General features: G+C 38.2%; 1 protein-coding gene across 3 annotated transcripts in view; it reads right to left on the bottom strand.

The window, feature by feature from the left end:
- Positions 1-20,431, bottom strand: part of kiaa1328 (KIAA1328 ortholog) — a 427,478-nt gene that overhangs the window by 381,605 nt on the left and 25,442 nt on the right. Inside the window, exon 2 of one of the 3 annotated variants that reach the window (XM_051930086.1) lies at positions 3,230-3,265. The exons of the other annotated variants lie outside the window; for them this stretch is intronic. Within the exon in view, the coding sequence (XP_051786046.1) occupies positions 3,230-3,265 (36 nt within the window). The remainder of the gene's footprint in view (positions 1-3,229; positions 3,266-20,431) is intronic. 3 annotated transcript variants of the gene reach the window in all.

Below are 20,431 nucleotides of genomic sequence, written 5' to 3'. Positions count from 1 at the left end.
TATGTAAATATATATGTATATATGTGTCTGTGTGTGTGTATATATATATATATATATATATATATATATATATATATATATATATATTATATATATATATGTGTGTGTATGTATGTATGCATGTATGTGTGTATATATATATATATATATATATATATATATATATATATATATATATACATACATACATACATACAGTGGTGTGAAAAACTTTTTGCCCCCTTCCTGATTTCTTATTCTTTTGCATGTTTGTCACACAAAATGTTTCTGATCATCAAACACATTTAACCATTAGTCAAATATAACACAAGTAAACACAAAATGCAGTTTTTAAATGATGGTTTTTATTATTTTAGGGAGAAAAAAAATCCAAACCTACATGGCCCTGTGTGAAAAAGTAATTGCGCCCCTTGTTAAAAAATAACCTAACTGTGGTGTATCACACCTGAGTTCAATTTCCGTAGCCACCCCCAGGCCTGATTACTGCCACACCTGTTTCAAATCAAGAAATCACTTAAATAGGAGCTGCCTGACACAGAGAGTAGACCAAAAGCACCTCAAATCTAGACATCATGCCAAGATCCAAAGAAATTCAGGAACAAATGAGAACAGAAGTAATTGAGATCTATCAGTCTGGTAAAGGTTATAAAGCCATTTCTAAAGCTTTGGAACTCCAGCGAACCACAGTGAGAGCCATTATCCACAAATGGCAAAAAACATGGAACAGTGGTGAACCTTCCAGGAGTGGCCAGCCGACCAAAATTACCCCAAGAGCGCAGAGACGACTCATCCGAGAGGTCACAAAAGACCCCAGGACAACGTCTAAAGAACTGCAGGCCTCACTTGCCTCAATTAAGGTTAGTGTTCACAGACTCCACCATAAGAAAGAGACTGGGCAAAAACGGCCTGCATGGCAGATTTCCAAGACGCAAACCACTGTTAAGCAAAAAGAACATTAGGGCTTCGTCTCAATTTTGCTAAGAAACATCTCAATGATTGCCAAGACTTTTGGGAAAATACCTTGTGGACTGATGAGACAAAAGTTGAACTTTTTGGAAGGCAAATGTCCCGTTACATCTGGCGTAAAAGGAACACAGCATTTCAGAAAAAGAACATCATACCAACAGTAAAATATGGTGGTGGTAGTGTGATGGTCTGGGGTTGTTTTGCTGCTTCAGGACCTGGAAGGGCTTGCTGTGATAGATGGAACCATGAATTCTACTGTCTACCAAAAAATCCTGAAGGAGAATGTCCGGCCATCTGTTCGTCAACTCAAGCTGAAGCGATCTTGGGTGCTGCAACAGGACAATGACCCAAAACACACCAGGCAAATCCACCTCTGAATAGCTGAAGAAAAACAAAATGAAGACTTTGGAGTGGCCTAGTCAAAGTCCTGACCTGAATCCAATTGAGATGCTATGGCATGACCTTTAAAAAGGCGGTTCATGCTTGAAAACCCTCAAATAAAGCTGAATTACAACAATTTTGGCAAAGATGAGTGGGCCAAAATTCCTCCAGAGCGCTGTAATAGACTCATTGCAAGTTATCGCAAACGCTTGATTGCAGTTATTGCTGCTAAGGATGGCCCAACCAGTTTATTAGGTTCAGGGGGCAATTACTTTTTCACACAGGGCCATGTAGGTTTTGGATTTTTTTTTCTTCCCTAAATAATAAAAACCACCATTTACAAACTGCATTTGTGTTTACTTGTGTTTATATTTGACTAATGGTTAAATGTGTTTGATGATCAGAAACATTTTGTGTGACAAACATGCAAAAGAATAAGAAATCAGGAAGGGGGGCAAATAGTTTTTCACACCACTGTATATATATATATATATATATATATATATATATATATATATGTACATTTTCATCATTTAGCAGACGCTCTTATCCAGAGCGACTTACAACAGTGTTTGTTAGTTTTTTTCGCAGTACCCCTTGGGGTCAGAGCGCAGGGTCAGCCATTGTACAGCGCCCCCTGTAGCAATTACAGGTTAAGGGCCTTGCTCAAGGGCCCAGCAGAGTAGGACCTCTTTTGGCACTGACGGGGATTCGAACCGGCAACCTTCGGGATACCAGCGCAGATCCTTAGCCTCAGAGCCACCACTCATGTATATGTATATATGTATATGTGTGTGTATGTACTGTATGTGTGTATATATATGTTGATATGTGTATATATATATATATATATATATTATATATATATATATATATTTGTTGATGTGTATATGTATATATATGTATATGTAGATATGTGTATATGTAGATATGTATATATGTATTTATGTTTATGTGTGTGTATACTATATATATATATATATATATATATATATATATATATATATATATATATATATATATATATATATAAAAGACAGCAACACTCATAACAATAACAACACAATTACATTGACAATCATGTTACGTTATTTTTAAAATGTTTCCTTTTTTTTTCATAACCTCTTTAACACACAACTTCTCCGCTGCGAAGCGCGGGTATTTTGCTAGTAGCTTATAATTATGAAAAGCACTTTATTTTCTTTTATGCCATATGTATTATGGACAAATATTTTTGTACGTATTTTATTAGTTAAAGTATGAATTTTAAGGAAATTTTATTTTAGTATTTTATAGTCACTGAACAATAAGAATTTAACATTTGTTAATAAAAAAAAAAATGAACAGTTAACATATGTGGTCTATAGTATAGTATATAGTTTAATTATAAAAAATACACTTTAATATAGGACATAAAACTTCTATTTGTCTAGTTATGCCGGAGATTAGTGAAAAATGTTTTTTAAAGGGATAAAGAAGAAAAAAAATTGGAATCAGTATTGGAATCAGACAATCAAGTAACATGAAATCTGATCGGTATCAGACTTAAAATACCTGATCAGAGTATCCCTAATAAGTACTGAATTAAATTTCAGTTTTCTCAAGTTGAACATGCATAAAATGTCATGGCTCAGCTAGAGTTGAAAAAACTGGGCATGACTGCCAGTAGGCATTAAATGTGTCCTTTGTTATCAGTCTGATTCAGGATCAAAAATCTAATCTCTTTACTATTTGCCAAGAAGCAGCATAATACAGAAATATGTCCATTTTGATAAGATTTTAAAGGCAAAACAAATATAAACTTAAATTCTAATAATCGAAATGAGGAAAGTAAACAACCTTCAATGACAAGCTACTAAAACAAAATGTGATGCGGACATACCTGCAATAAAAACCATGGGCTGCTCCTCATCAGAAGCTGAATACATTAAGTTTAAAGAAAAATGGATAAGTACAAGTGCAAAATGAAAATTCCATCCACATTTGAAGGTAACTTTTTCAACCTAATATTAAACTGAGTGTTTTTCATGCCTTGAAGACATACCTTGAATGACACCTGCAGGTAGAAGCATATTTATCCATATGTCAGGTGGGTCTGGTTACACCAAAAACAAAAAAATTTAGATCATGCCAGATAGATGAAGGGTATATATGGCTAAAAGTAACAAACAGTGGAAAAACAATCATTATGTATCTTAAAGGAATACTCCACCCACAATACTTTCTTATAAGTTACCTAACCCATGTAGTTTACATTAATGGCCTGAGAAAAACTTTTAATCTAATATTTTATTGCGGAGTGAGAGAAAAACATCGCTATATTGTAGTCTAATGGTAACACATTCTATACAACTGCAAACAATGTCCATGAAAAAAATCTCTAGTTACACATGTCCATTATGCAGTCGCTAGCTCAAAACAGGCAAAAAGTCTGCATATTTTGCTAAAATACTATTAATAGTTACTTCCTGTAAAGGCAGTATTCATAGTCAACAGGAAAGATGCATTTCCCATAATTCTGTGCTTTCAAATTGAAGACAGTACACCTGACCAAAGAATGAGGAGTATCTTCATTTCAACATAACAACATTCTAACATCTTCGGATGAAGGAAATTCAACAGTTATTGTGTTGTTAGATGCAAGTACAGCTTTTGACACTACTGGCCACTCAATTCTGTTACACAAGCTGGAAAATTATGTTGGGGTCTTAGGCACAGTCCCTGTGTGGTTTAGTTTATATTTACAAAATCCATTTCAATACATATAGAAATGTGCTAACAGTACTATGAAGTTAAATATGGTGTCCCACAAGGCTCAGTATTCCATGAAGCTTACAAATTGGCCTTCCCAGCAGACATGCAACTGAGAAAGAGCTGCAAAACTGTATGAATTTTACAACAATGTCAGCAAATATTAATAAAATTGTTTGAAAATAATAGTTCATAACTCAAAGTAAATAAAAGCAAATTCTCTTTCTGGAAATAGTTTTTCTGTCTGGTTAAATTTTGAAATACTATTAAGTTTGCAAGACACCTTTTTCCATAAAAAGTATTGGTACTATGGAGGCACAGTATTATTATCTCTGTTAATATATTTAAATATTGATAAATATCATAATATTGTGACATACTGGGAAAATATCATTAAATTCAATTTTGTCATTATTGCCCAGCACAAATAAAAACTATATAAACATTTAGTCAATTTGAACATGAAAACTTATGAAATTACACAACTGTTACCACCTAGGCCCAATTTCCTACCCCACCCCTCACGATGCACTTCACAGTAAAAATTAGATTTCAATATAGTTTCATTGTCAGATTGAATATCCATCCATCCATCATCCAACCCGCTATATCCTAACTACAGGGTCACGGGGGTCTGCTGGAGCCAATCCAGGGTGCAAGGCAGGAAACAAACCCTGGGCAGGGCGCCAACCCACTGCAGGGCACACACACCAACACACCAAGCACACACTAGGGACAATTTTGGATCGCCAATGCACCTAACCTGCATGTCTTGACTGTGGGAGGAAACCGGAGCACCTGGAGAAAGTCCACGCAGACACGGGCAGTACATGCCAACTCCACACAGGGAGGACCTGGGAAGCTAACCCAGGTCTCCTTACTGCGAGGCAGCAGTGCTACCACTGTGCCACCGTGCCACCCCAAATTGAATATCAATATTAGAAATTAAAAGCACAACTGTATCAAGTCAAGTTTCATATACAGCAAGGTGACCAGGTAAAACAAGTTGCAGAACCCTACCTTGTCAGTCCTCATTTCGTGCGCGTGATGAGAACTACTTAATATATTAAGTGTTCATACACCAGCACTTTTCATAACAAAGGCGTCTTGATATTTATTTTTACCCATGAATCATCTATTCCCTAAAATTCCATAAAATTTTGGTGTTTCAGCTCCCAAACCAACAGAAATAAAAGCCATATCAAGGTACATAGGCTAAGTCTTAAAAAAGCTTACAACTTTCTCTCCTTGTCAGGTGTACTGTATGTGGATGCTTGCTAGACAAAAATGGTATCTCCATTTCTATTTCAAACAAAAGGCAGAGATGCAACATCTATCATTTAGTCATTGTTTGGATTTAAAAATACCAACACTGACCAAATAAATGTAAAATTTACTGTAATCTTTGAAAAGTGGCATGTTGCTGCATGGAGCGGCCACATAAACTACCTTTTCGCACACCTCAACAGCAGCAATGCTAGTATACTCAGCAAGTGTCTGAAAAGTTTAACACTGATTATTTTCATATGAAGAATAGTACAAAAGTTCTACTTGCTTAGAACTTTAAGTCAATCAATAAACGCCAAACCAGTTAACAGGGAATGTCTGTATGACAAAAAACACAAATGCTGGATTGAAATTATGAACTATAAAAGAGTACATTGCTAAGGCCGTGTTTCTTATTTATATAACGGAAAAAATATAATTCAAAACTTAACCAAAACGTTAGACCCCATGCATATAATGCCAAGTCACTATTACTTCACCAAAACAGCACTCCCACAAAACTATGAAGAATGCCTGAGAAAGGTCCACTCAGAGGTTGTCAACTGGCTATTTTGCCTTGACTCAGGATCTATGGTTAAGCCACATATCTGAACCATGAAGAACCTTGACTTTACACTACATTAGCGATGACTAGAAACCAATAAACAAGTGCTTGCAAAACTCATACTTTTCTGAGGACCACACTGAAAAGTTGCTGGTGTCATGACTAAGAGAGGCACACAACAGCTGAGAACTAAAAGAAGTGAGTCTAGTGTGCAAGAAAACTGCCAACACTTCAAGTGGACTTCAAAATGGCTGAATGAGATTACCATGTTTTGGACATTGTCTCCTTCTGGCTATTGGCTAGTCAGAAAACATGCAATTAATTTTTAAACTGAAATAGAGGTTTTACATATTGCGATTTCTGAAATTTCAACAGCTGAAATTTTAATTAGACTAAATTATAAAGAATTCTAGCACTACATGTCCTTGTAGCTTATCTTCTTATTTTCTCTCAAACTGCCTATCAGGAAGTAAATGCTTGATGAGAAGAAAGCAAGCAATAAAATATTTTTTCCCCAAACTCACCTGTTCTCTGCATATCCTCTTACATTTCTATGTGCCAATGGAAAATATGTACAGTAAAACCTTGATATTATCCATCACTCGATAGACATTATTAAAATTATTTTTCCTGTATCCTACTTGGTCCCATTAGTCTCTGTTAACTGGCCGGACAAAAAAAGAAAAAAAAACTTGCGCACGCCACCACCTACCTATTAATGTACTACTACTGCCATGCGGTATGCTGCAAGCTGTGTACATTGGAACAACTCTCCCTTGTGCTAGGGCTCCCTTGTTCTTCTCCTGCACCAGGTGTTATGACGTATTTCAAAATCACAGCACCAGTTATGTACCTTCAGTTTTAATAGCGTTTCGTATTGTTTTCTCTCTTGTTATAATTAATCTATTACACATTATTATGGCCAATAAACAAATATGTGTGGTGTTGGAATTGTCACAAAAAAATTTAATTATTAAACATTTACAAAATGGTGAAAGTGCTTCAAGTATTGCTTCAATTTAAGGAATAGGAAGAACAACAGTGAACGATATAAAGTGTGATGCCAACAAAATTGAAAAAAGCGTAGAAAATGGAAACCGCTGATGGTAATGTCATTCTGTATTAATGTTAATGTTCTTCTGTATTATATAATGCCTCTTAGGAGATGATTGACAGCAGAAGTTATGAGAAAAAGTAAGGTGTGTCGGAAGAAGTTTTGAGCACGGAATTGGGAGACAATAAGCAAGAGTGTTTGTGGTACAGAGAGAAACAGAAGTGGCAGAAGATAAACTGATTGGTAGGGAAAGCTTTCTTTTATTGTTTTGGAGGCGTGTTCCGTAAGCCAGAAAACAGAGTATAAAACAGGGCGCCATTTGTTACAGAACGAAGACTCCAAGTAAAACGTAAAAAACTCCAGTACCTCTGAGGTGCATTTGCTTATTATGCTGGTTGTTACAAAATTATATGAATTAATTAAAATTGTTAATACTATATTTTGTTAATATAGTTTTGTTTTGTAAATAAAAATGACTATTCGCTAAACTAATCTACTGTTTATCATTTTTAAAGTATCTGTTCTGTTATCCATCTTTTTTCTTATCCATCACGGCCTCAGTCCCGACCCCTGACAGATAATCGAGTTTTTACTGTATATTAATAGTAGAACAGTATTCTTTTCCTGTTGTGACATTCATAAACTATAAGCATCACTCACGATGGAAACATTTAAGCGAAAAATGTCTACTTGGAAGATGACTCTGGAAAGCTTTTTTAAGGAAACTCGAAAAAACTCTGGAACTGGTTTTACTAGAAAATATGCAAATCAAAAAGAGCTGCAAGGCTATCTGCAGATGGCTGATGCAAAAAGTGAGTGTGATCCTCTTCAATGGTGAAAAATCAATGAAATCAGTTTACCTTGAGTGTGTTACCTAGCATAGATATACCTATGTATTCGTGCAAACACTGCCCCCACTGGAAGTCCATTGAGCACAGTTCGAAACATTGTTATTTGCCATAAGCATAACTGAAGCCAGGAATGTACCTTGTCTGTAAAATAATTTTTATGTAAGATGAATACTTTCCAAGATACAGCCAATTTTATGAGGGGAAAGGGGTGTCAAATTTGACACGGCTTTAATTTTTCATCAAATTTACAAGACCATATTTACTGTATAAGTATAGCACATAACAAAATCAAAATGTTTGGTCCTAATGACACCACTTGGTAAGAGCAGACCTTCAAAAATATTTTGAATCTTTGGCTTTCAGAAGGAATACTTCTGATAAAGCCTGCTGAAATTTTGCTCATGTTTAGATATTTACATATGACTTTTCAAAAGGTTATAAACAAACAAGAAACTGCATCAGGGTTTGACCAGCAGACATCTCAAATGTGAAAAAAGTCATTTTGGGTCCAATTTTCATACCAGCTTAATGCATTGTGGGAATTTCCAGACATTTTAAAAATTATTTTTCCTGTATCCTAAATGGTCCCGTCTTTCTCAAAAAACGAGTCTTACTTTTCTTATATAAATCTTTCCTTTTAGTTTTCCATTTTAAACATGGGTTAAATTCACCATTTATCAGTAATGAGGTTCATCAGGTTCTTCATCACACACTTGGGTATAGGATTAATGGAACAAAATAAATCACCAAAGGCACATTAAGCACATTAACAACAGCTGCCTGATATACAATTAAATACTGTAAAATACTGGTTATAATTAAATGTTAACATCTTGGCATTGCAGCTACATGGATATATATCACATTTCATTTCTGTTACAATCAAAGTAGGGCATCTTTGTCTTTGAGATCAAGATGGTATTGCCACCAACTGACCATTGTAAGTGCACTAAGCAGTGCAACGACACAATGTAATAGCACCCAACAAATATTGTCTCTAGGTGGCCAATGGAAAGACTGTGCAGTTAGTTTGGATGGATGAAAAATATCAGGATATCTGATTCTGCTTCACTCTTGTCCTGAATTACACCAACCCAACATTTTTCATCATACACACACCCAACATGGCCTCCAATAGGACACTGGTCAAGTGTGAGGGACGCAACTGATCCATCGGGAGTGTGATCATGAGTGGGCAGGATCTCAGCTGCTGCTTCAGTTGTGAATATTCGGACAATCAAATGACTATCTTCACCAGACACCTGGCTGACTTTGAGATTGTCATCTTCTGTAGAGATGTAACAGTGGTATTCTGTACGTACCAGGTACTTTTTGGTCATGGAGAATCACATTCTCTGTTCAGCAAATTAATGCCAATTAATGTACCAGCATGCAAACTCTGAGCCTGCTTGGTGGTTTAGTTCTTGAGCTATGGACTTGGGAAATTTGATGAAAAAATGAGGCCGGATAAAATTGACACCCCTCTCCTGTCGGTAAAATGGCTGTATCTTGGAAAGTGCTGATTTTGCATTAAAAAAAAATGTACAGGGTGTCTCCAGACTAACACGCTGTTTCTGTTGTGTCCGACTTTGGTTCAAGATTTCTTTAAGAAAATTCAGTAAAGTTAAACTTTGAGGAAAAGGTTTCTGAGAAGAATTCAATAATAACTGATTGCGGTTGATGACTCAAAAGTAAGGACAGTTTTATGAGGCATGCTTCGGGATTATTAATAGTGGCAATGTCCTTATGTTGTGCATTACAATCATCTTTCTTCTTTCGGCTGCTCCCGTTAGGGGTTGCCACAGCAGATCATCTTCTTCCATATCTTTCTGTCCTCTGCAACTTGCTCTGTTACACCAATCACCTGCATGTCCTCTCTCACCACATCCATAAACCTTTGCTTAGGCCTTCATGTTTTCCTCTTCCCTGGCAGCTCTATCCTTAGCATCCTTCTCTCAATATACTCAGCATCTCTCCTCTGCACATGTCCAAACCAACGCAATCTCGCCTTTCTGACTTTGTCTCCCAACCGTCCAACTTGAGCTGACCCTCTAACGTACTCATTTCTAATCCTATCCATCCTCGTCATACCCAGTGCAAATCTTAGCATCTTTAACTCTGCTACCTCCAGCTCTGTCTCCTGCTTTCTGGTCAGTGCCAAAGTCTCCAACCCATATAACATAGCTGGTCTCACTACCATCCTGTAGACCTTCCCTTTCACTCTTGCTGATACCCATCTGTCACAAATCACTCCACACACTCTTCTCAACCCATTCCACCCTGCCTGCACTCTCTTTTTCACCTCTCTTCCACAATCCCCATTACTCTGTACTGTTGATCCCAAGTATTTAAACTCATCCACCTTCACCAACTCTACTCCCTGCATCCTCACCATTCCACTGACCTCCCTCTCATTTACACACATGTATTCTGTCTTGTTCCTACTGACCTTCATTTCACTCCCCTCTAGAGCATATCTCCACCTCTCCAGGGTCTCCTCAACCTGCTCCCTACTATCGCTACAGATCATAATGTCATCAGCAAACATCATAGTCCATGGGAACTCCTGTCTAATCTCGTCTGTCAACCTATCCATCACCATTGCAAATAAGAAAGGGCTCAGAGCCGATCCATGATGTAATCCCACCTCCAACTTGAATGCATCCGTCACTCCTACTGCAGACCTCACCACTGTAACACTTCCCTCGTACATATCCTGTACAACTCTTACGTATTTCTCTGCCACTCCCGACTTCCTCATACAATACCACAGCTCCTCTCGAGGCACCATCATATGCTTTCTCCAGGTCCACAAAGACGCAATGCAACTCCTTCTGGCCTTCTTTAAATTTCTCTATCAACATCCTCAGAGTGAACATTGCATCTGTGGTGCTCTTTCTTGGCATGAAACCATACTGCTGCTCACTAATCATCACCTCACTTCTTAAACTAGCTTCCACTACTCTTTCCCATATCAATTTTATTCCCCTGTAGTTACTGCAGTCCTGCACATCCCCCTTATTCTTAAATATCAACACCAGTACACTTTTTCTCCACTCCTCTGGCATCCTCTCACTTTCCAAGATTCCATTAAACAATCTGGTTTAAAACTCCACTGCCATCTCTCCTAAACACCTCCATGGGTTACATTTTTTACCTGTGCCCCCATGCCTCAAAAACATCACAAGGCTGGAAGAGTGTTGTGGTCCTGCATGTATTTCTTTAATGCAGATATGATGCCTAGGGATTGACAGGTCAGTAGGCTTGAAAGGCTCCAATATTAAAGTTCCTGTTTCTGTTGAGATGGTGTGATCACTACCTCTTAAATTTTCTCAGACCTTTACATTATGCTTAAAACTCAAAGGTTGAATGCAGTACTCACACCATTAGTTTAATGAACATGTTTGTCTAAAAAAACTATTTAATGCAATTAACTACCTTAAATAATACATTATAAATGAGCTATGGAATTTTTCTGAGTAAAGATTAATTTCATGAAGAGAATCATTTTTAATTCTCATCCAATAAAAGTATCTATGAATATTGTTCTGGCTATTATGGATGATAAAGATAATTCTGATGAACATTTACTCAATCAAGGATCTTTGATGATGAGAAAGGGAAAACATTAGTACCTAGCGAAAGACATTGCTCCATATCAGTGCTGCATAGTCATGCTAAAGAACCTTCATTTCCTACACTCTGCTGCAGTGAAGCAAGAAACTCTCAAATGAAACTTAGTTACACTAAATTGCTAATTCAAAAAATAAGAGGGTATGACCACAGAGCAGCTTGAAATGTTAATTTATTGTATTCTTTTAAAAAATCCCTGCTTTCTCAGATTTCCAGCAGTATTTCAATAGCAGTGAGGAAAAAAGAATAGGTTGCAGCATAATAGCAAGGGATGTACTATGAAGAATTTGTTTCAAATTTAATTTAACATATCGATAGTTACAACTTTTACAACCTTTTAAAATGAATCAGAAGCTCACCAGCGAACTGGAAAAAGAAAAGAAACATGTACTGGCTCTAATCAGACAATTTGGTCACCTTATTCTATTTTAATTCATCTCTGTGGTACAGACAATGTGGTCAGAGTTTTTAATAACTCTTTCAAAAACAATTGTGAAGAAAGCTCTATCACTAGATTAAGCATTTAATATGGAAGACATTGAAATACTTTGATAAGACAGGATGCTGTCACTTGTGCTCTGTTGTTTAATTACTATTTCCATCAACTCAAGAAAACATGGAATGGGTAAAATGCCCTTTTGGAGAGTTATGAAGCATCCCATTATTATCATCAAACTGAATTTCCGCACTGTGACAGCCCAAGTGTACAAATGTTGTTATGGTTAAAAAATGCTCCAATTTTTGATCCAACATCTGATGATTCTATTTTAGAGATGCAGCAGCTTCTGGATAAAAATTGCATGCTCCTGTACTTGGCCCCCCCAAAGGAATAATCCCTTCAATATTTAGTAGAGGCTCCTTTTGCTGAAATAACAGCCTGTATACACAATTCCTATAGCTTCTGACAAGTCCCTGAATTCTGGCTGGTGGTATTTTGGACCACTCTTCCATACATAATGCCTCCAGTTCAGTCAGGTTTGACGGCTTCCGAGCGTAGACAGTCGGCTTCAAAGCAAACTATACATTTTAAATGATGTTCAGATCTGAGGACTGGGATGACCATTCTAGAACACTGTACTTGTGCCTCTGCATGAATTCCTTGGTAAACTTTGAATGGTGTTTTGGATTCATTGTCGTGCTGAAACATCTAACCCCAGCGTATCTTCAAGTATGTGACTGACTCTTGAACATTCTTGTCAAGAATCTGTTGATACTGGGAGGAATTCATGTGCCCCTCAACTTTAACAATGTTTCCAGTAGCTGTGCTAGCCACACAGACCAATAACATAATGGACCCTCCACCAAATTTTACAGTAGGCAGCAAGTTCTTCTCCTGGAATGCTATGTTTTTTTCACCATGCATAGAACCTCTGGTTGTGACAAAATACCCTCTACCTTAGTCTCATCTGTCCACAGCATTTTTTTCCAAAATGTTTCTGGCTTGTCCAGATACGCTTTTGCATACCTCATGTGACTCATCTTGTGGTGTGTAATTTTTGCGCATCACCCTTCCACCGAGCTGTTCCCGGTGCAAAGTGTGCTGAACTGTGAAACGATGTACAATGACACCACCAGCAGCCAGATATTCTTGTAGCTCTCTTGAGGTGGTTTGTCTGTGACCATTCTAACCAGACTTTGGCTGTGCCTTTCAGATATTTTTCTTAGCCTACCACATCTTTCCTTCACAAGGACTGTGTTCATGTGGTCTTCAATTTTCTACATACATTTCTGAGTGGAGACAGACAGTCCAAACCTTTGTGATAATTTCTTGTACCCTTCTCGTAATTCATAATGATGAATTATCTTAGGTTTTATGTCAGTAGAGAGTTCTTTAGAGGTTCCCATGTTGTCACTCTCTAAGAAGAGAGAGAGAGAACCATGGACAAGCACAACAAGCAATTGCCTATGTTAATTAACCTTTTTCATGATTGGTTGCATCTGTCTTTATAGTTTAAGGTCTAATGATCTAATCAAAGCAATTGTGTGCTGCAACCTGCAATAAATGACTACAGGTCTTCAAATTAATGCAATTAAAAGGGTGTCCAAACTTTTGCACGTCCAATTTTTTACATTTTATTTTATACAACTCAATAATGCTACACTGAGAATTTCGGTCTGATAAACATTCCATTGTCTACATTTCTCTAATAATAAAATGGCATATTGCTCTGATCTTCTCTTATGAAGACAGAGCAAATTATCATGCAACCTCAGAAGGGTGCCCAAACTTTTACATAGCACTGTATGTAAGCTTAATACTGCAACAGCACTAGACACGATATATCAGATAGGGATGGTTCACCTAAAGAATGGGCTGGCATTAAATCATCAATAGCAGAAGCGCCTATAAAAACAGTAACTCTGTGCAGTCACACGTGCTTTTTCCAACTAATACAGCAAAAGGCAACCAATCTTTTTAAGGATAGCGAGCCATCTTAAAGATCCATGTAAACAGCGTGGAATTCATCCATTGTGGCGCAGTGCAGCAATGCTACAATACATAACAGCTTGTCTGCTGGGCATCTTACTTTGTAAAAAAAAAAGCGAAAGTCTCTGTCTGAGCCAGCAAAATAGTGAATGCCAAACCACTGCTTCATTAGAAGGGTCTCAATTTTTTTCTATGGCTGGAGGATCTCCTCTTTGACAGACATGACTTCATTAAGCGCTAGGTTGACAACTGCTGGATCCAGAGCTGAAGCATAGTCATGGTCCTCAAGGATTTTATCATCCCCCTCATCACCTGGTGTGTCATCCTCCATTGGTCGCTTTCTCCACTCCCAAATAACTGGTCTTGAAAGTGAAACGGAGAAATTGTTCCACTCAAACAATGCAGGAACCAATCCCTGCTTCGAAAGTCGCAACCCGGTCTCAGACCCTGGCTTGCGAAATTTCTCTTTTTTAAAATGCCGGCTATAAACTCAGGTATGGGAACTAACTGTAAGGATCTCTCTCTGGATAGCGATGATCCATTCAGATTGGGTTTCTGTATCAAAGAGAAATCTATGAAAACTAAGTACCTTGTTGTACTTACTTACAACAATGTTCAGCTGAAGAGCTTTTTGTAAGCTGAAACTTAAATTTCTTTTTCTTTGACATTCTCACCACTAAACAAAAATCACAATTGTAGTATGGACAATGGAAGCTACTGACTGGCTGAAATTTCACTGGAAGTATGTCAGCACTACAGTGTGCATATACAGTTTAGGCTATTGACAAAATTCAAATGTTACTACCACTACTACAACTAAATGATATTTTAAACAAAATTGACCACAATATGTCAAAATGTCTGAAAATGTTTTACATTTTTTGGAAATATTCATAAAATATTATATTGATGGGATCACAATCTCTTTATAGAGTCCAAAAATATTTAAAGAAAAACATCAGAATTCTTCCTTGATGGTAGTAATAAAATAAACATTTTATGACACTGTAGAAAGAGTCTGTGAAAAAAGGGATTCAGAACTGAATACATCAATTGTACTTTTAGTTGCACTAACTGGCAAAGCATTCCACGCAATTCATTGAATCACTGCTCCTGCTGCATTTTTCATACCTCTTAACCAATCTGAATAAAAATTTACAGGGCTTTTATCTGATACAGATATTACAGAAAAGTATATTTTTAAAGTTGATGATTTGCATATATTTTAAGAAAATCATGAGCATATATGAAAATAATCATTACATCCTAGTGCACGTTAGTATAGCAAGGGTTAAATCACAAAAAGTCTTGTGCCTGTATATTTTTTTACTTTTCTTAGCAAGCTGGAAACCACTAATATTTCTTAAGTCAAGGTCAGGTATATAGACAGAGGATGACAGGCAAGCCCCTCCTTTTTTCCAGGTGGCGAAGGTGATCTGAAGACTAGAGATAGGTGGCAGGAACTGGACGGGTTCAAGGTGGGGAGAGGGGCTACCAGGTGGCCATGATGGATAAGATAGATTGCTGTGCTCATTAGACTGGGAAACATTGATGGAACTAATTAGAGGCAGGACCAAGGCAACGGGAAGTTGGGAGTCAGATAGGAGTGTCAAATGAGCTGAGTGAGGTAAACGTTTGATAAGGACTGTAATAAATGAAAGGTGACCAAATTGCAAATTGCTCAGTTCATCTGAACTGAGACCATGTGTACATCACGCAATAAAGCTCGATTCTGCCAGCACATCCTGATGTCTCCAAGTGCCTTCTTTGAACAGTGTGTTTCTGCCACAACAGATTCTTGATGACCCAGACCCGATAGAAAAAAGCTGCTGCGATGATCCAGAGGTGGGGCAGGGCTCTGCGAGACCTAAGAAGGTAAGCGATATTTCACTAAGAATTGCTTGTGTTAGTTTCAAGAAGACTCCACCCCTCTGACGGTAAAGCAGCATGACAGCTTTTCTAACAAAGAACAAAAAGACGAGGAATGACCAAAGGAAACTGTGTAAGCTGAGTAAGTGTGTTATTGAATGACTGTGAATCTGTGAGAAAGAGTGTGTAAAGAAAAACTGAGAACTCACGTTTTCAGAAATGGTGGGTACCGCTTTGCCTTGTGAGTGCAAAGGTCTGAATGGACCAGTTGGAAGAACCACCGCTACCACTCCACTGTGACGACGACTCGATCTGTACAGGTGGGCAAAAAATTCCTGGAGTATCGTTTTTGCTGTGATCAGGCCACTGTTCCAGTGAACTGTGCTTGGGCCAACTGGTTGCAGGAGGCTGCTGTGCCAAAGACAATCTTTTTTAGAGAGTGTGTCAGGGATAGATGCGCTAGAACCGTGATGAGCTGAGGCCCCTCTACGCTACATCTATTAGAGCTGTGACTTGGGTACTCTCTCAGTGAATTGTGCTTGAGCCGGCTGGTTGCTGCGCTTGAGCTGATCTTGTGAGGGAGTGTGCCAGGAGAGGTGCGCTAAAGCCTTCTTGTGCTGAGGCCCCTCTATGCTATGTTCACTCAGGATCATCAGTGAAAGAATTTACTCCAGGTATAAGACGTATTGTTACTGCCTTGGATTAGAGACAGGGCCTTGAACACTCTCACTGTTAGAAGGTATAGCAATTAGAGATATGAAAGCTAAAGTAGTTCAAATGAGAGGAGTATAAATTACAAAAATTATGAGTAAAGCGGATAAAACTGATATTGTAACCGCAGTGCATTTAGAAGAGACAGCTGTGTGCTGAGTACACTACAAAAATGCATCCACAAAAGCCTGATGGGAGAAAAAAAAAAAAACTTTAAATGGCAGTTGTTTTGCTTGTATTCAGGAAAAATATGCCAAAGGAGTAACAAAGTTTACTTGACAAGATTTCTTAAAGTTTAATGCCATGATATAAATATTTTCACTTGCCTTGGGTGTCATTTTTTTCAGTGCAAAATGATTTCACAAAATTATTAAGTATAATTGAAACGAGCATAAGAAAATTAGAAGTGGGAAAATTGTGAGCATATGGGAATTGGAAAAGTATTTAAGTAGAAATGGCTAATAAAATGTAGGAGAAATTTTGAAAGAGTTAACTCAATTCAAATACTTGTGCTTCATGTTAGTCCATATTGAAGAACAATTTCAGCCATATTTACAGTTTGCTGAGCAAAACAGAGAGGAGTAGGAGGAAAGCACTAACAAAAAAAAAAATTAAGCAACAGAAAAATTTGTGAGTATATAGACTGTGTGTATGTGTATAAGTATGTATTTGTGTGGGAAAAGAATACAGTAATCCCTCGCTATATCGCGCTTCGACTTCCGCGGCTTCACTCTATCGCGGATTTTATATGTAAGCATATTTAAATATATATCGCGGATTTTTTGCTGGTTCGCTTATTTCTGTGGACAATGGGTCTTTTAATTTCTGGTACATGCTTCCTCAGTTGGTTTGCCCAGTTGATTTCATACAAGGGACGCTATTGGCAGATGGCTGAGAAGCTACCCAACCAGAGCGCATATAACCTATTAAATAAAACTCCTCAAATATATTGTGAGCACGGGGGCTGTTTGCACCCCTAGAAGATACGGCCGCTCCTCAAAAAACACTGAAAGATTACCTTCACATTGCTCTCTTCCTTGCTGGGCTTAAAAGTGGCTGCTTTGTCAAACGATATGCTTCCCGCATGGTGCTTCGCATACTTAAAAGATCAAACAGCACATATTGATTTTTGATTGTTTGCCATTCTCTCTCTCTCTGGCTCTGACATTCTCTGCTCCTGACGGAGGGGGTGTGAGCAAGGGGGCTGTTCGCACCCCTAGACGATACGGACGCTCATCTAAAAATGCTGAAAGATTATCTTCACGTTGCTCCCTTTCTTGCAGCTGGTTTGTCAAGCGACATGCTTCACGCACGGTGCTTCGCATACTTAAAAGGTCGAAGGGCACATATTGATTTTTAATTGTTTGTTTTTCTCTGTCACTCTCTCTCTGACATTCTCTGCTCCTGACAGAGGGGGTGTGAGCAGGGGGGCTGTTCGCACCACTAGACGATACGGATGCTCCTCTAAAAAATGCTGAAAGACTACCTTTACATTGCTCCCTTCCTAGCAGCTGCTTTGTCCGGCAGTGCTTCGCATACTTAAAAGCCCAAAAAGCACCTATTGATTTCTGATTGTTTGCTTTTTTCTCTCTCTCTCTCTCTCTGACATTCTCTGCTCCTGACGCACACTCCTTTGAAGAGGAAGATATGTTTGCATTCTTTTAATTGTGAGACGGAACTGTCAACTCTGTCTTGTTATAGAGCACAGTTTAAACTTTTGAAAAAGAGACAAATGTTTGTTTGCAGTGTTTGAATAAAGTTCCTGTCTCTCTACAACCTCCTGTGTTTGTGTGCAAATCTGTGACCCAAGCGTGACAATATAAAAATAACCATATAAACATATGGTTTCTACTTCGCGGATTTTCACCTTTCGCGGGGGGTTCTGGAACGCAACCCCCGCGATCGAGGAGGAATTACTGTATAATCATATGTGACAAAAAGCAATAGGTATCGTATTTGGTTCTGAAGATCCCTGATGCACACTGACTTTTGTATGCGTCTGTGCTGAACTTATTCAGAGAGTGTGCACATTTCTCCCACATGCAAGAGTTGCCTTGGTGTAAATTTATTTTTAAACCTTATCTTTTCACGGCGCAGTGGTAGCGCTGCTGCCTCGCAGTTAGGAGACCCGGGTTCGCTTCCCGGGTCCTCCCTGCGTGGAGTTTGCATATTCTCCCCATGTCTGCGTGGGTTTCCTCCGGGTGCTCTGGTTTCCTCCCACAGTCCAAAGACATGCAGGTTAGGTGGATTGGCGATTCTAAATTGGCCCTAGTGTGTGCTTGGTGTGTAGGTGTGTTTGCGTGTGTCCTGCGGTGGGTTGGCACCCTGCCCAGGATTGTTTCCTGCCTTGTGCCCTGTGTTGGCTGGGATTGGCTCCAGCAGACCCCTGTGGCCCTGTGTTCGGATTCAGCGGGTTAGAAAATGGATGGATGGATGGATCTTTTCACTGGGGCAGTTTGAATTGAAAACAGCTTTTTCAAATTTTTTTGTGTGCGAGCTTGGACAGAGTGGTGGAGCGGGGTGTGTCTGTGTGTGGTGGGGGAGGAGGGGGGCACAAAAATGGAGACCTCTGGATAATCTAGTTCCATTGTAATTTGCTGAAGCTATATTGTACACATAAATTCTCAAATATCAGATATAAACGTCCAGAGCTAATTTAGCCCTGAGCTAAATTGGGTTAAAATGAGTTTTGATATTTGATTAAATGAAAATGTCTCCACTTTTGGTTATAAAAATGTTTATAAATGTGCAAAGCATCTTTCCTTCAGACCCTGATCAAGTCTTAGGGAAATATGTTCTTTTACTAAATATAAAAGGGAGACAATTTCTTTCGATTTCCTTTCATGTTTCTGATGTGTGAGTGTGTGTGGCTGTGTGTTTTGGAAACTATTACGGTGGAGTGTGTGGTGGCGCGGTGGTTAGCACTCTTGTCCGGCAATGTGAAGTGAAGGTTTAATCTTATATGCTCTTATTGTTGAGTTGGTATATTCTCTGTGCCGGTGTAGCTTTCTCTGGGAGTGCTTTCCTGCCATGGCATTATACTGTGTGTTTCTCTCTCAATAGTTGGATTTGTCCTTGTTGCCATAGAATCTGATAGCCACAAAAGCTTTTTCCTTGTTGTTGCTGACTCGGTTCGCCAATGAAATCTCCTTGATCTGGAGACCAGCGCCGTATAGACGTGAGCAGGGTTGTGCTGTGCTCCACATTTGATGACATCTTCATGACAGGTTGATTGATGTTTGCTTGTCCTGATCAGTAAAGTAAGTGAGAGGGGAACTTGGTCTTCTTCAGAGTTCATTTCTTTCGGTTTCCTTTGCTGCATTGATTGTTTCCAAACATAGTGTATGAGTAAACAGATGTCATAACATGTGCTGAATTGACAGAGGTCAAATATAAGCCTAAAAGATAAAGGGTATATTCATGCTTTAAATAGTAATAATACTGGGGTGAGTTTGAATGTGTTAAAAGACAGTCTGGGTGATTTTGTATATGTTATATATTGTGTTAAAGTGATCCCTGTGTGTGCATTTAAAACAAGTATAATTGTGCTTGACAGTGTTTGTGTCAACATATGTGGTGTTGTTTGAAAGGATGAGACGATTGATTAAAATGTGTGCAAGAATGGAAGTATGTTTGTTTGAATTAAAGGAGTTCTTAAATCTAACTAAAAGAGACATGAGTAGGTGGTGTAAAAGGTCTCCAGATTATGCATAACACTGTATGAGCACCCCTTCCCCTTTGAATACTGGCCAGGCTCAAATGGAGGGAAGATTTTAATACTAATAATATAAAAAATAAGTAAATTTAAATGGAAGGAGACATTCTTTAAAACAGTAAGAAAGCTGCAGAAATCCACTGGCTTCCAGTCCAGGTAGTGCTCCATGCTAAGACATGCTTTATTTAAAAAAAAAAAGTGAAAAAAAGTGGGGTTGACTAAAAGGAAGATGGACTGTGCT

The sequence above is a fragment of the Erpetoichthys calabaricus genome, chromosome 7, assembly GCF_900747795.2.
Source record: "Erpetoichthys calabaricus chromosome 7, fErpCal1.3, whole genome shotgun sequence".
Classification (NCBI taxonomy): domain Eukaryota; kingdom Metazoa; phylum Chordata; class Cladistia; order Polypteriformes; family Polypteridae; genus Erpetoichthys; species Erpetoichthys calabaricus.
This window is presented reverse-complemented; position numbering and strand designations above follow the sequence as displayed.